Genomic DNA, 15,332 nt, shown 5'->3' on the forward strand with positions numbered 1-15,332 from the left:
GAAAACGAAACTACGGCCGATAACCTCCCGGAAGTAGGTAACCTCCCCTTTGTCCCGCTGGCTAGCGCCCTTATCATATGACGATTAGTCTTGTATTTCAGTGGTAAAGGAGACATTGCCATCACTTCAAGCACACCACAACACATGGTAGATCTCTAGATCTGCACTGACAAACCAGTCTACAACAGGCTGAAAGAAATGATCGATTCAATTTTTCTTTTATGTTCATTCCAGTTAATTCAGTGTTCACTTTAGAATACTTATATGCAGTGAACAAGTTGATGGTGTAGTTAGTATCACTGTATGTGTTCTGTCCAGAATTTGTATTTCTTTCTTTTAATTGTGAACAAGATAAACAAGGTTGTCGTCTTTGAACACAACCTACCCTCTAGTATGCTGAACGCAGTGGGAAGTTGGTTTTTAAAATTTTCGGATTTTGAAACTAATCTTGATGAAATAAACCCTTAATGGTTTGGAAATATGGCTTATTCGGGACACTTACATGCTGTTACTGGTATGAAAGATTTTTTTTCATACTATGTTTAAGCCAAATTTGGTATTGGCAGAGAAAATGGCAATGGTAAAGTTTACCACAGACACACAGACAACCGAATACCATGTTAAAACATACTCATTTTGTTTACACAAGTGAGTCAAAAACCACCCAGAAAAATTTCAAAATTCAAATTCTTGTTTGTTGAAAAGGAGCGTGCAATGTATCAAAGCCTTGACAAATTTACCGTTTCTCTGTCCATTTTCTTTTTTTTGGATGTGCTCTCCATAGTTTCCAACTCGCTCTCCACCTGATCAACTTGCACCTGAAGTGTGTCGATCTGGGCCTGCAAGAAAAAAAACCCAAAAAAAACCAGAAGACTTTCAGCTCAAAACTAATTTTGTTCAAACACTATAATACTATTAATTAATAAAAGAGAATTTTTTTTCCGTATCTAGTCATCTCAGCATAGATCAGAGAATGCATATTTAACTGCTTTTGCACATACTGGAGCATATTCTGTACTGGAGAATGGCCAATAAAAGTATGCTTAAAATAAAGCAGTCTTTTGCACAGTTTTCAGCTACCTATTTACACACATTCTCTTTAAAAAACTGAGGGATAACTGTTTTGTTTGGCACCATTCTGATTTTACTTTCCCAGCAACAAGCTCGACTGCATTCTTAATGGTCTAGAATACAATCCTCAGTGCGACAGAAATTTGTGGTCAGCAAACATGACATGTATTCTCACTGACAAGTTGTATTTTCCCCTCCTCACTGCCCAATTTTTATCCATTTGTCCAGCTGCAATCACAGAAATCTAAGAAACAGCAGCCGTTTATTTGATTCATAAAGGAAGTTTTTTGAAAAAATAGATGATGCTCACCGACAACCATGAGATGATATCGGACTTTTCCTTTGTCTGTGGGTCCAGCTTTGCTGCTGCACCAAGACCATCTTTGGAGTATGCTTTGGTCTTTGTCTCTCGCTCCAGGACTTTGAAACGCTCCATTTGCTATGAAAAAAGGGAAAAAATAACACCACGTAATCATGAAATTCAGACAATCTTACTCACAAAATACTGCAAACAAGAATTCTGTTCTTCACAATCTAACCTATTTGTATGATGTTCTCTTGTAACTTACACACATGTAAATTGTAACTACTACTACTTGCCTATTTGACACAGTCCGAGTGATTCTCAATATCAAGTTCAACATTTGGTCAAAACTTATGCACAAATAACAAATACAGATCAGGCTTAAACAATTTTAAGAGAAATGCAGCTATTCAGGACTTAACCTGACATCCATATCTGCTCAATGAAACAAGCAAGCAAATGCACCATCCTCGCTCTCTTCTTTTCAACTGTTACCTCTTCCCTGACAATATGTTTCATAAGTGCAAAAGATTGCTGTGAAAACTTTTGTTGTTAAAAAAAAAAAAAAAAAAAAAAAAAAAAAAAAAAAAAATTATAGAAAGGGACAGGATTGTATCAAATGGGTAGTCAAAAGAGTGTGAAAGGTTGTTTAGAATGAGGAAGATGGTAATAAACTCTTACTCTTTATGAAAAAAGATTCTGTTTATTGACCTGTTGTTTATTTTTCCACTCAACAGATCAATCTATAATATAAAATATGATGGTACCAATTGAGTGGAGCCAAAATTTTCTAACTGTTCATTTGTTATGTATTTAGCAAGGGAAGCTACAAACTGTTCGATTTATCAATGCAAGTTCTCAAGACTTTGTCTCAATGAATTAGGAACTATTCTGTTTCACAACATCTTGAAACTGAAGCTCTTCCAAACAAATGGGATGGATACTGAATAATCTCAGAACATAAGATTAAAAATGAATGATGAAGACTAATGCAACAATTCCAATCCGGTAAAAATTACCGTTTCTATCAATTTCCTGGATTCTATCAAGGGTTGCTTGTCCTTGATGTCGCTGTTGGCAATCCATGTCTTGATCTGATCTCGTAACCTCTGTGAAAAATGGTGAAAAAATTTGAAAAACATGACTCCATACAAATATACTCTCAAACATCAAAACATTCACATCATCTCTTTTCTACGGTCAGTTAGTAACCACCTTCACAATGCTACTACTGGTTTTCAAAAATGCTGCAAAATTAAAAAACAAAAAAAACAACAACTGAATTATGTTTATCCCAGTAATTCACAGAGCACCAAACCACCCATTATTTGACTGACTTCTCATTTTGCCCTAACAGTAGAAATATCTTTTGTTTACCAGTTACAGCTTCCACCTCTGCATATGGAATCATCATCAAATAAGGATGTAAACATGCAAAGGGAAGGAGAGCGGGATGTCAATAGGCAGGGATGGAAGCTGGAAGACTAGACAGATCATAAAAAGGTCAATGATAGAAATATCTTGTACTTAATATTAAACTACTTTACCTGGAGTTTCTTGATCTCCTTTTTCAGATCGGTTTCATACTTTTCCTTTTGATTGTTGTTGATTGCAGGCTGGTGAACCTTTTCAAGAACAAAAATCAAATCTCTTAATCATTTTGCTTGCATTTGTCTTAATTTTATTATTATATTATTGTTTCTTATTTACTTAAGTAATGTGAATACAAGACTAGAATAACTGTCTCTTGTGATAATAAATATACGAGAAGTATAACTGAAATAACGTATTTCTATATCTCATTCTTTAAAAATGAATAATGAAATAGAAAACTAGATAATATAAATCAATGATAAAAATTAAAACAGGTAACTATCAAAATCAAATTCACACATCAATAAAAACAAAAATAAATTCTACAAATAAAAAATAATGTAACATTTGACCACGGTGGTTTTAGTCTAGTTGATGAAGCAAGAACTTCACAAGACTAAATAAAAAATTTCATCCGCATTTAACACACAACTATGTCACACCTCAAGGAATAAAAACAGAATGGTCAAGAAAAGTGATGGGGAGCAATTAAGCTACTAATGCTCAGACTCCTGGCTGCAATCTTTTAAAAATAAAAATCACAGACCTTCTAGCTATCTTACATCTAAGATACATGTGTATCTTACTACTGTCTCATTTGTCCTCTCACTCCTCACCTTTTTCCAGATGTCCTCAAAGATTTCAACCCCTTCGGAAACCTTTTTGAGGCATCTCTCTATCTCACCTGCAAAAGAAAAATAATGATGTCCACCCATACATCTTGGTGTCCCTATTTCAGAATGCTAACATTATCAGCCAAATCAAATACAACATTTTACCAGCAATTGTCTGTCATCTAGGTGATAAATTTTCAAATCAATTACTATGAAATTAAACAATGATCTCTGTCACTCTTTTTTAAATAATATAATCTTTTGGAATATGTGGATGCATTTGTCGAACAATGCTATAATGAGAATAGGGTTGTGTTTTTTTCAGTTTCTCATAGTTATATATAATCGCTTCCTTTTCCATACGCTTTGGTCTTTTTTTTCTTTTTGCACTATGTTTATATATTCTTTTTTTTCTCAAGTAACAAAAACAACAACAAAAAACTGCCTTCCCCTGTCCACTATCTTCACAGCTGATTTCAGCACTATAGTCTGCTTTCCCTGGTCACATGTGCCTCTAAGTACTCACCCCTGCACCTTCCCATTTGCAAGAAAACAAAGCACAATGCAACACGTACCCTTATAGTTATTGATTTCATTACTCTAACACTTTTTTATAGGGTTAAGTTTAGAATCAGTCATTCATGCATACTAAGTTAAAATGACATATATATATCAATTTGGCAGTATGTCGGCCATTTGATCTGTGGATTTTTCAGAAAGCTGCTCGCACCAAAAGGATTTTGTAGATTACTCTAATTCTCCTACAAACCAATCATGACTGCAGTTACAAAACCAGAAAAATATAAGTGTATCATTGCTGAAGTTCCTCGACAGTCAGATGTTGTATAAATGGATATTATCAACAGCAACAAACAACAAAAAAACAAAACAAAAAAAACCCAACCAAACCAACAACAAAATTTGCTATTGTACAGAGCCAGGCAATAAAACAAGCTGCCCTAATATAAAGCCATCATTGTTGCCTGTAGCGAACTGCAGCAGTATGCAGCAACACTCCAACTTTTTACAATCCCACCCGTCTCCTGGACTGTGAACAGCTTTGACACACCAGGCATTTTGACTAGAGAAATCATTCATAACAGTGAACATCTCATGAAAAAAGCTTCTGTCACACTGCCAAAAAACAAACAAAAATCAAATGAGAGTTCCTAACAGCTGCAACGGGTTAACACTGGTATGAATACACAACAGATCTGCACATAATACTGACATGGTACTTCAATTCTGGTTCAAAATATCATAGACAGATTGCAACTGTAAAGCTTGGTTTCCCACAAAGCAGAGGCATATTCTCATACACACGATTCACATACACATGAAGATAAGCCAGTTCACAAACTGCAACATACAATGGACAAAATAAAAATGATTTTTTTTTTTATTTTATAGATATTTGGAGGGAGTGGAGTGACTAGTGGAGGAAGAATAGGGTGGATGTTTGGGGCATTTTTGGACTAATTTTGAAAAATGGCCAACCTGTCAATTGGCTGTATCCTAAACCAATCCAAAACTCTGCTCTTTTCAGCTCACTAAATAATGCCTGTTACCAAACACTGCTATATCAATTCAGATCAGAACATATTAACATTATATTGCATTTTATTTTATTTCTGCTTTTCAACTTAAAACTAGTTCAAAAGCCAAAATGTCACACTATAACCTTTGGCTCCTTTTGCACTGCCCTGAACACAACCTGGATATAGTGGAGTATGGCAGTTCTGGGCAGCCAAAAGCCAGTCAATCTCTATAGAAATTCTTCTCAAGCTGACTGGGGGGGGGGGGGGGGGGGGGGGGGGGGGGGGAGAGAGAGAGAGAGAAAAGAAAAAAAGAAGGCATTTTCCTGATTGTGATTTGATCAATGTGTTATCTTCTCCACAATAAAAAAGAAGGGGAACATGTCTCTTTCACACTTACACATGCCACAAACTGACAAAGCAAGTATCTGAATCTGATAAGAGTAGTTTGCAAGGATCACATATGGAAATAAGACAAAAAAGACAACACCAACAATCAATAGATAACAGCATGTGCTACAAATCTGTATTAATGTACAAAGTGCAAAGTGTTGACAAGACTGACAGTAAAAAGCAATTGTTGTTTTTTGAGCTGTGAATTCTGTAAATCTATTGTTACCAGTTTCAGAGAAATGGCGATCTTGTTTCTTCCAAGAAAACCCCTCTAACTGCAATGTCAGGTTTTACAGATCACCACTATTACGATACTATCAACAGGCCACATAACTTTTGAAGGCTCCATTTGATCAAGCTTTCATTTGATAAAGCCTTCTGCAAGCGAATGAAAGCAAAAGCGTTGTGCTTTGGCTCGCATTCTACGATCTTGATGATCGGATTTTACGAACAGTGACCGACTTCGAGAGCAGATCCTGATATTGCATGTGAAAAATGAACTGATTAAACCGTTTACGACCAACCGTGCTAAATATTGTAGTGCATTCAAAACAACCCAGATCCTCCTCTAGTATTTGGCAATGTCTGTGCAATTGTCAGCGACTGGCAAAATGTTATGGTCTTCAGTCTTGCTCTCTCAGCTTGGCACATTAAAAGAGAAAGTACTTCAACGAAAATTTTCCAGTAGTACATACCTTGTAACCTTCTCTTGTCAGCCATAGCATAAGAATATGGGCTTGGATAATTCGTGCATGCTACGAATGAGCAATGATGCCCGAAAATGAACAGAGTGAACAGATAGAGGGGCTGAATTTTGTTTCATCTGACAGTGCCATAAAAACCAAGATGGCTGCTCTGTTGTGCCTAATCACGTCTCATTAAAGATATATGTGAGGTCATAACTAAATATAGTGCCCAAATACTTATGACTCTGATTAATTCTTATACATCAGTCTAGATAATTAGCAAACACCATATTGTTTTTGATTAATATATAAAATCTATGACAATACTTGACTTGTGTATTTGAGTTTGCCAATGTTAATGTTAACGCGGAGGAATATTTAATTTGACCGGAAGCTTTGGTAGAAGAATGCGCATGTCTGCTGCTTTTCGATGTGTTTACATGCGATGCAAGTGGCAGGCTTTCATGCGAGATTGACGAGTTCAGACGAAGCCGGGTAATTATTGAAAACCTATGGTGCCGCTCCGATTATCATTGTACAGGTAAGAAATTGTTTCAGCGTTACTTTTATTTGTAAATGACATATTTTACATGAAGTAAACACAGATGAATATTCTGCAAACAAAAATTGATATCGTGTTGATGACGATATTTGGTTTTCTTTGGTTACGGATAAACTGAACAGTATCAGGGTGCTCGTTAATTATTTTGAGGACGTCAAAGTTTGTTTGTTTTTTTGTGTTTTTTTCTGGTCAGCTTGTGTACATTAAAAGAAGTAAAAACCAACAGTGCACACAATTCAGTCGAGTGACATTTTAATGGCCTATGAATTTTCCGAGTCAAATTTATTGGGATAAAATATAGATTTACATGGCGAACTCTTCAAGTCATCTGGTTTAGAGCTTTATGCACCTAACAAGAAGACTAAATACATACAGAAAAACACACGACAGAATAGATTCATGATTGGTAACACTTTTGTGCACACACAGTGACACACTTACCAAGCACAACCATGCACAAATGTGTGCCCACACAATATATACTCACCCATACATAAACGTAGCTCACATAGTTTGCAGACACCCACACGCAAACTGTAAGCATGTCAACAGGCACATAATAAGCAAACACATTCTTTAAAAGAGACCAGACATCACTCATGCAATAATTGATATAAATGACACATTATCACACGCAGTACACAGACAGCCAGTAAGTTGCCAAGGATTTTGCTGGAGTTGCAGATCTGGTGAAATACTATGAGCAGATAGGTTTTGAGAATATTTTACAAGGTTGTTTTTTTTTTTTTTTTTAAAAAATATTTACAAATAACCAGTATATGGCTATAATAGTATACAGGTAGGTTTTGAGAACACATTTTTTATTCATTTATTGTTAGTATTTATATTTTATTATTTCTATTTGATTAAAAAAATTTTTTTTATACAAATTACCTTGGTAGTATATGGCAATAATGATAGTATAAGTGTTTGACACTGCAACAAACATTCCTGTTAAAACTAAAGAGGGGGGGGGGGGGGGGGGGGGGTTATCTAGCTGCTATTTTCAGTTTTTGTACATCCATTCTTATTCATGTGTGTTTTTAACATTTTTATTTACTTATTCATTTTTTATGAATAGAAGTGGGAAACACTTTCGGGATTTGACATAACTGGATATTTGCTTGAGGATCTTTGTACATTAAGGTGAAAATAGACAATAGCATATGGGTATCTTCGGGAGGTATTTAAGCTCCATTATTTACTTTTACCATTAATTAATGATCAAATGTCACCGCCTGTTATTGTTACTTTGATGGGTCTGCTGAATATGTTTATGTTTGCTACAACACACATTACATTACATGGTCTTTCACTCTTTGATATCATGGGTATTTTATGTTCTGCTGCATGTTTGTACTCACAAATGAAATTAAGGCACTAGAAGGTCTGCACCCAATATGGCACATATCTGGGACATTAAGGAAACAAACCCTCTCCACTTTGAACCCACCAGCCACCGAAACCCTGACCCTCTGAGTGAACTCGGTTATTGCACCTATTTTTTCTCTATTTGAAAAAAATGACAACTTCATCATCATTAAGAAGAAGGAAAGAAAAAAAAATATATGACAAATTTCAAGTGGTGTATATCGATTTTGTTCCAAAGTAATAATCATATTACATTTTTGTTTTAGTTTTTTTTCCAAGACAGTCTTTGGGTTGTAACCTATATATGGTGATATGCCCATTTTTTCATTTGCCTATTAAGCATAATTTCATAGAAACTGTTGAAAATCGCAAATAGTTGTATAAGTTACATTCACAGTTCTGTTATCTTATTTTCTATACCTGTTATTGTTACAAGTACAGAGTGTTTTGCCATGTTTCATGCTGCATGTTTTCTAATATATAATATATCTATACATACATAAACAGAGAATTTTGAGTCTAGAAATAAAAAAAATGTATTTGATATATAAAAACTAATATATGTCTCTCCCTCTCTTTCTCTCACTGATTCTCTTTTTCTCTCTCAGTCTCTTCCCCATTTCCCTAATTGAGTTATTCTGTTTGGTACTCACTGATAGTTTATGTCTAGAGTCCTGACAGTGTCAGATCTGAGTTTCTGTCCTGGCACATGAATTCACACACGCATGTAATGATGTATGCATGCATGATTACACTCACACACACACACACACACACACACACACACACACACACACACACACACACACACAGTGTTGAAGAAACATTTCATTGGGTATCAAAAAATGTAAAAAAGAATAACTTATCATGCAAGTCAGAACAGTGCTAAAAGAAAAAGAAATAATGGACAAACCCAGTTGTAGAATAGAGTCATCTCCCTTTATGATCTTTGGTCAAGAGACTCGTTGTCAAGACAGCAGCTAAACATGATGACGCATCAGAACTGCCGTCTCGGTCTCAGCTAGACGACTTGGACTATCAGAATATATGACATGGTAGCAGTGGTTTAAACCCAACAAAATTCAAGCAACAAGATGGCACTTCAGGACACAGCTCAACCAGGAGTCAGCCTACCACCCCCAAAACCATTTGATGGCACAGGAGCAAACTGGCCAAAATGGAAACAACGGTTTCTCCGTTAAAGGACAGGTTCAAGATTGACCCAGAAACCTAGAGAAGAACAAGTCAGTGTATTTTTGTACACAATGAGGGACATTGCAAACAATATAATGAAAATTATGAACATTGATGAAAACACAATTGAACTCGACGCACTGATAGCCAAATTTGATGGTTACTATGGAGCAATTGAACTCGACGCACTGATAGCCAAATTTGATGGTTACTATGGAGCTAGAAAAAACATGATTGTGGCAAGATCTAAGATCAACAAACGAACGCAAAAATCAGGAGAACCTGTTGAGTCCTTCATCCAAGATTTGTACAGACTCGCAGAGGATTGTGAACACGGACCTCTGAAAGAAGATCTCATCAGAGACAGAATCTTTGTTGGTGTGTTTGACGATGCACTCTCAAACTTCAAGCCAAAGCTGGCCTAACTCTCGATCTGGCCATACAAATCAGACAACAAGTGGAAGAAAGAAAGGAGAGCCAACACCTCATCAAAGGAGAAACAACTGCTGTCAGTGCAAGGAATTCTATCCCCGACGTGTGTCCAGCAGGAGAAGTAACATGTTCTTCTTGTCATAAGATAGGGCGCTATCAAGCTGTATGTCACAGCGCAAAAGCAAAACGCCACAAGCATCTACCCAGACAAAGAACCGTCCAAGAACTGTCAGAAGAAAATTTCTATGATTCATCTGAAGATGAAGAGGAATTTCTGGGACATATTTTTCATTTGGCAGAAGACAACTGCTGGACTGCAAAAATCTTGACAAATGGAAAACCCCACACTTTCAAATTGGACACGGGTGCATCAATTTCAGTTGTGGATGAATCGTGGGCTAACTCTCATGTGCTGAAAAAATCAAACAAGCTGCTGAAAGGTATGGGCAATGCCAAACTCACTGTGTTTGGCACTGTGCAAGCAAAACTTTGCTACAAAACCACTGCAGTACAGGAAACTCTATGTTCCGAAAGGCCAAACCAGTTCCCTTCTCACTCGGGCAGCCTGTGTAAAACTAGGCCTGATTTCTTGTGTTGACCAAATCAACCCATCAACTTCAAACTTCAAGAGTGAATTTCCAAATCTTTTTCATGAACGTCTTGGCAAACTGGACACAACATACACCATCAAGCTGAAACCTGAGGCCGAACCAGTGTGCATACATGCTCCACGGAAGATTGCACACCCTCTTCTACCCAAGGTCAAACAGGAGATCGACTGCATGTTAAATGAAGAAGTCATCTCTCCTGTCACAGAGCCCACCAGCTGGTGTTTGGGTATTGTAGTCATCCCTGAACAAAATGGATCCATTTGCCTTTGTGTAGATCTGACACAACTGAACAAGTCAGTTCAACATAAGTCCACCCTTTGGCTTCAGTCGATGAGAGCCTCGCAAAACTTACAGACTCCAAAGTCTTCTCAAAACTGGATGCCCACAGCAGATTTTGGCAAATAGCACTTGCTGAAGAGCCCAAGCACTACACCACGTTCATCACTCTGTTTGGAAGATATTGTTTCAGTAGACTCCCATTCAGCATCAGTTCTTCCAGCAAGATTTCTCAATGAATGATCTCAAAAATTTTAGGTGACATGGATGGTGTCGTTGCTCACATGGATGACATCCTCTTACATGCCAAGGATCAGGCTTCCCATGATCAGCGTCTTCAAAAAGTCATGAAACTGCTACAGGAGGCAGGTCTCACGCTCAATGAGAATTGTGAATTTTCAAAAGACACCATCCGCTTCCTGGGCCACATCATGGACAGTTCTAGCATTCACCCAGATCCCGCAAAACTGGACACCATCAACAGGTTCCCACCTCCCACTAACATCACAGAGCTTCAGCGCTTCCTGGGCATGGCCAACCAACTGGCCAAGTTCATGCCCAATCTGGCCAGCGTCACAGCCCCACTATGCTCTCCTACGGAAGGACACTGAGTGGGTGTGGAAGGACCAACAGGAAATGGCTTTTCAACAAGTGAAAAACCACCTCTCACCACCTGTCCTGGCCCATTACAGTTCTGAGAGAGAAACCTTCCTAGCCACTGACGCTTCCAATGCAGGTCTTGGCGCAGTTCTGTTTCAGACACAAGACGACAAGGCACGACGACCGGTGTGCTACATATCGTGCTCTCTTTCTGACGCAGGACGCAGCTATGCTGTCATAGAAAAAGAAGCCCTGGCAGTCACATGGGCCTGTGAGAGACTAAGCGAGTACGTCCATGGACTCAGCTTCACAGTTTAGACCGATCACAAACCTCTAGTCCCTCTCTTGTCCACCACAGAAGTTGCCAAAATACCTCCATGCATTCAACGCTTCAGGCTTCGCCTGATGAGATTTTTGCCAAACGTCATGCACATTCCAGGAAAAAATCAAATCTCAGCAGATGCTCTCTCGCAGGCACCTCACTCTCGATCAGAAAAAGCAGACATCAACCTCGTCAAAGAAGCTGAACTACTGGCCAAGCAGACCATAGACAGCCTTCCTGCTTCAAAAAACAAACTGTACGAAATCAAAGAACTGCAGAAATCAGACCCAGAAACAGCTGAAATCAGAGAATACTGCACCAACGGATGGCCCACCTACATGCCAGAGGCACCACTCATCAAGCAGTATTGGACCGACAGAGAACATCTCTCTATCATCGACGATCTGTTGCTCTTCATTGACAAAATCATTATCCCAAGACAGATGAGACTTGAAATGCTCAGTCGCATTCATGAAGGGCACCTTGGAATCGTGAAATGTCGAGCGCTTGCTTCATTCTGTCTGGTGGCCACACATCTCCAAAGACATTGAAGATCTTGTGCAAAAATGTGACACTTGTGCCGAACATAGACCAACCCAAAAAGAACCCCACCTACCCTCCTAATTTCTTGAAAGACCATGGTCAAGAATGTGTATGGATCTGTTCGAACGTCACGGCAAAACCTTCTTCATTGTAGTTGATTACTACTCTTGATGGCCTGAACTTTGTTGTCTTGACAACCAGACCAGCAGCAACCGCATCAGCAAACTGAAAAGCATTTTTGCTGTCCATGGCATTCCTGATGTTGTCATCTCCGACAATGGCTCTCAGTTTGCCAGCGCAGAGTTCCGCAACGTTGCTGCAGACTTATGCTTCACACTCACCACAAGCTCACCTCACTACCCCCAAAGTAACAGAGAAGCTGAAAGAGCTGTGCAAATAGTCAAAAACCTAAAAAACCTCAAAGGATCCCTATAATGCTCTTCTCCTGTACAGAGCAAGCCCACTGCACAACGGAAAATCACCCAGTGAATTCCTGATGGGAAGAAAACTGAAAACATGGGAAGAAAACTGAAAACAAAAGTCCCCACTGTCCCCTCCAATCTTCTCCCAAAGACCCCTGATCACTCCCTCATCTGACAGAAAGAAGAAAGCATGAAACAGAAGGAACGCAACCTCTTCAATTGTCGCCATGCTACAAGAGGAGCAACACCTCTCAAACCTGGAGACATCGTCTTTGTCAAAGAGACGAAGAAATCTGGAGAGGTCATCAAAAAACATCACAACCCCCATTCCTTCATTGTTCTGACAGACAATGGCCCCATCAGACACAATCGTACACACCTGGTTGCGACCCCCAGTGATGCCCATCCCCCCAAAGGAACAACTGCTGCAACTGAGAACTCTCCTACAGCACCTCCACCTCCTTCTCAACACCCATCAACCCTAAGACCTTTCTCCACAGCAACACCAGATCAGCCTACCACATCTCCAGCTCCTGAGATCCCGACTCTCCGCAGATCCCAGAGAATCCGAAAACCTCAGTGGCTTGATCTGTGACATTTCACTCTTGTAACGCTTTGTCATAACATTAACAATGTTTAGTTTGTTCCAGTTCTAACAAACAATAGTTGGTAGTGTTTAGTTTGTTCCAGTTCTAACAAACAAAAGTTGGCAGTTGTATTGTTCATATTTTTGATAACTTAGTCTTTCAAAATTTGAATTATTATCAAAAAGATCATTGTTTTGAGCCCTTTAACATACAGGTCTAAACATGAATATATCTAAACATGTTTATCCTTCGAAAAGGGGGAGTTGTAGAACAGAGTCATCTCCCATTACGATCTTCGGTCAAGAGACTCGTTGTCAAGACAGCAGCTAAACATGACGTCGCATCGGAACTGCCGTCTCAGTCGCAGCTAGATGATTAGGACTTTCAGAACATACGACACCAATAAAGGCCAATATTAATGTTTAAAAAGAAAAAGAAAATCAATATTTTTTTCTCATTGTGTCTGTGAAGCATACATTTGAGCATGTATGCATGTATGTGTACATGTGTATTAATTCAAACTTATCAACTTTTTTTTGTGGACACATCTTCAAAGATCAAGTCCATTTCTCTTTTTTCCTTTAGACCATGGCCCAGAGAAAATCGGTTTCTGATGACCTTGACCTCAGCCTGACTGGTTCACAGATTTCAGCACGGTCTTCAGCACGTCGCCCAGGATCAGCTGCCCAGACAAAGCGAGTGAATGCCTCTGCTGATGTTAGGAATTCTAAGGTAGATATTGACAGATTGATGGGCTGGTTTGTTGTTTCATTGGTTGCTTATAATAAAATTTGATTTTTTTGGTTAATGTAGGTAAAAAAAAAATTGCAGGGGAAGACAGGTTGTGAACTTCTTTATGACAAATAATACCGTGATTTGTCTCAAGGTGGTTATTTCACTGTATTACTTTTTTTGTCTCAACAGATTTGTCTTTGTCAGTTTGTGAAATTTGGCTGCTCTCCAAGGGAAAGAGGTGTCGCAACAGTGCAGCACTAACACCCACCCACCCACCTCCCCTCCCCTCCTCCCCCCCTTTTTTTTCCCTTTTTTTTGTCTGCAAGTTTCGTTTGTTTTCCAATCAAAGTAGACTTTTCTGCAGAACTTTGCCAGGGACAACTCTCTTGTTGCGATGGGTTCTTTTATGTGCACGAAGTGCAGCTGCACATGGGTCTCATTTTATTGTCTCATCTGATTGTCCTCATTGCTGACATCAGGTGTTGAAGTATCTAACTCTGTTGGCATTGGTCAGCTTTATTCAGTCTTGTTTGGGCAGACTACCTTCAGATTCATTTCTTCAAACATGATCAAGATGGCCCTAACCATTTTTGTCAAGATAGACAAAAAGGCAAGCTGCACAGGGCAGTGTTTGCTTATTTCTAAGTGAATCTAGCCATTGTATTAGTATTGTATTGTATTACTTATTTGTAACAACAGATTTATCTGTGTGAAATTCAGGATGCCCTCCCCAGGGAGAGAGTTTGTCTCTGTTGTGAAGCACCACCTTTTTTTCTTTCTTTTTTTTTTGCCTGTAAGTATATTTGTTTGCTTATCAAAGTTTATTTTTCTACAAAACTTTGCCAGGGACAGGAGACTTGTACTTCATTTAGGTCCAGGACCGATGAATCAGAACGTATATTGGAAACATTCTAGTTCTCCACCAAAGAAATTCATATATATATGTGACATCAGTTAGCAAGCTTGTTTCTGTATGGGATGACATGGTAATAATTGTAGCCGACTTAAAGGAGAATGTCAGTTTTTTTTCACTGAAGATGCTGTGCAGCAAGGGAAAGAAAGTGTCCTGGAAAATTCCTGTGACTGTGTATCATCAAGAAACCATCTTTGGATCATAACTGTTTGAAAAATTATCGACCTCTCTCTAATCTGTCATTTTTATCAAAGCTGCTAGAAAAGATCATATTGTCTCAGCTCTTAGCTCATCTGGAACAAAATGGTTTACTTAATTCCCACCAGTCAGCTTATAGACATGGTCATAGTTGCGAAACGGCCCTTCTTAGAATAGTGAATGATTTGCTTTCGGGATTTGATGAGGATAAGATATCTGTTCTCGCTCTCTTAGATTTGTCAGCAGCTTTTGACACCATCGACCACTCTGTCCTCTTGAACAGACTTAAAACTTCCTTTGGTATTCGTGACACTGCACTAGCATGGATCACGTCTTACCTGTCAGACTGTACACAGAAAGTGTGTGTAAA

At 38.5% G+C, this 15,332-nt stretch overlaps 2 protein-coding genes across 7 annotated transcripts in view; one reads left to right on the forward strand and one right to left on the reverse strand.

Annotated features, from left to right (window-relative positions):
• Window positions 1-6,373, reverse strand: part of LOC143285950 (CCR4-NOT transcription complex subunit 3-like) — a 30,481-nt gene extending 24,108 nt beyond the window's left edge. For all 3 annotated transcript variants that reach the window (XM_076593409.1, XM_076593415.1, XM_076593404.1), the window contains exons 1-6: window positions 6,206-6,373; window positions 3,586-3,653; window positions 2,923-3,000; window positions 2,395-2,484; window positions 1,382-1,510; window positions 741-839 (exon numbers count right to left, since the gene is read on the reverse strand). In XM_076593409.1, the coding sequence (XP_076449524.1) occupies window positions 741-839; window positions 1,382-1,510; window positions 2,395-2,484; window positions 2,923-3,000; window positions 3,586-3,653; window positions 6,206-6,230 (489 nt within the window). In that variant the 5' untranslated portion in view covers window positions 6,231-6,373. The remainder of the gene's footprint in view (window positions 1-740; window positions 840-1,381; window positions 1,511-2,394; window positions 2,485-2,922; window positions 3,001-3,585; window positions 3,654-6,205) is intronic.
• Window positions 6,374-6,606: 233 nt separating this feature from the next.
• LOC143285912 (centrosomal protein of 131 kDa-like) overlaps window positions 6,607-15,332 on the forward strand; it is a 39,789-nt gene continuing 31,063 nt past the window's right edge. For 3 of the 4 annotated variants that reach the window (XM_076593365.1, XM_076593386.1, XM_076593379.1), the window contains exons 1-2: window positions 6,607-6,737; window positions 13,702-13,848. In XM_076593365.1, the coding sequence (XP_076449480.1) occupies window positions 13,705-13,848 (144 nt within the window). In that variant the 5' untranslated portion in view covers window positions 6,607-6,737; window positions 13,702-13,704. Of the gene's footprint in view, window positions 6,738-13,672; window positions 13,849-15,332 lie in introns of all 4 variants that reach the window. The other variant, XM_076593372.1, reaches the window with a different exon arrangement.

Source organism: Babylonia areolata, chromosome 1, assembly GCF_041734735.1.
Source record: "Babylonia areolata isolate BAREFJ2019XMU chromosome 1, ASM4173473v1, whole genome shotgun sequence".
In the NCBI taxonomy this organism is placed as follows: Eukaryota; Metazoa; Mollusca; class Gastropoda; order Neogastropoda; family Buccinidae; genus Babylonia; species Babylonia areolata.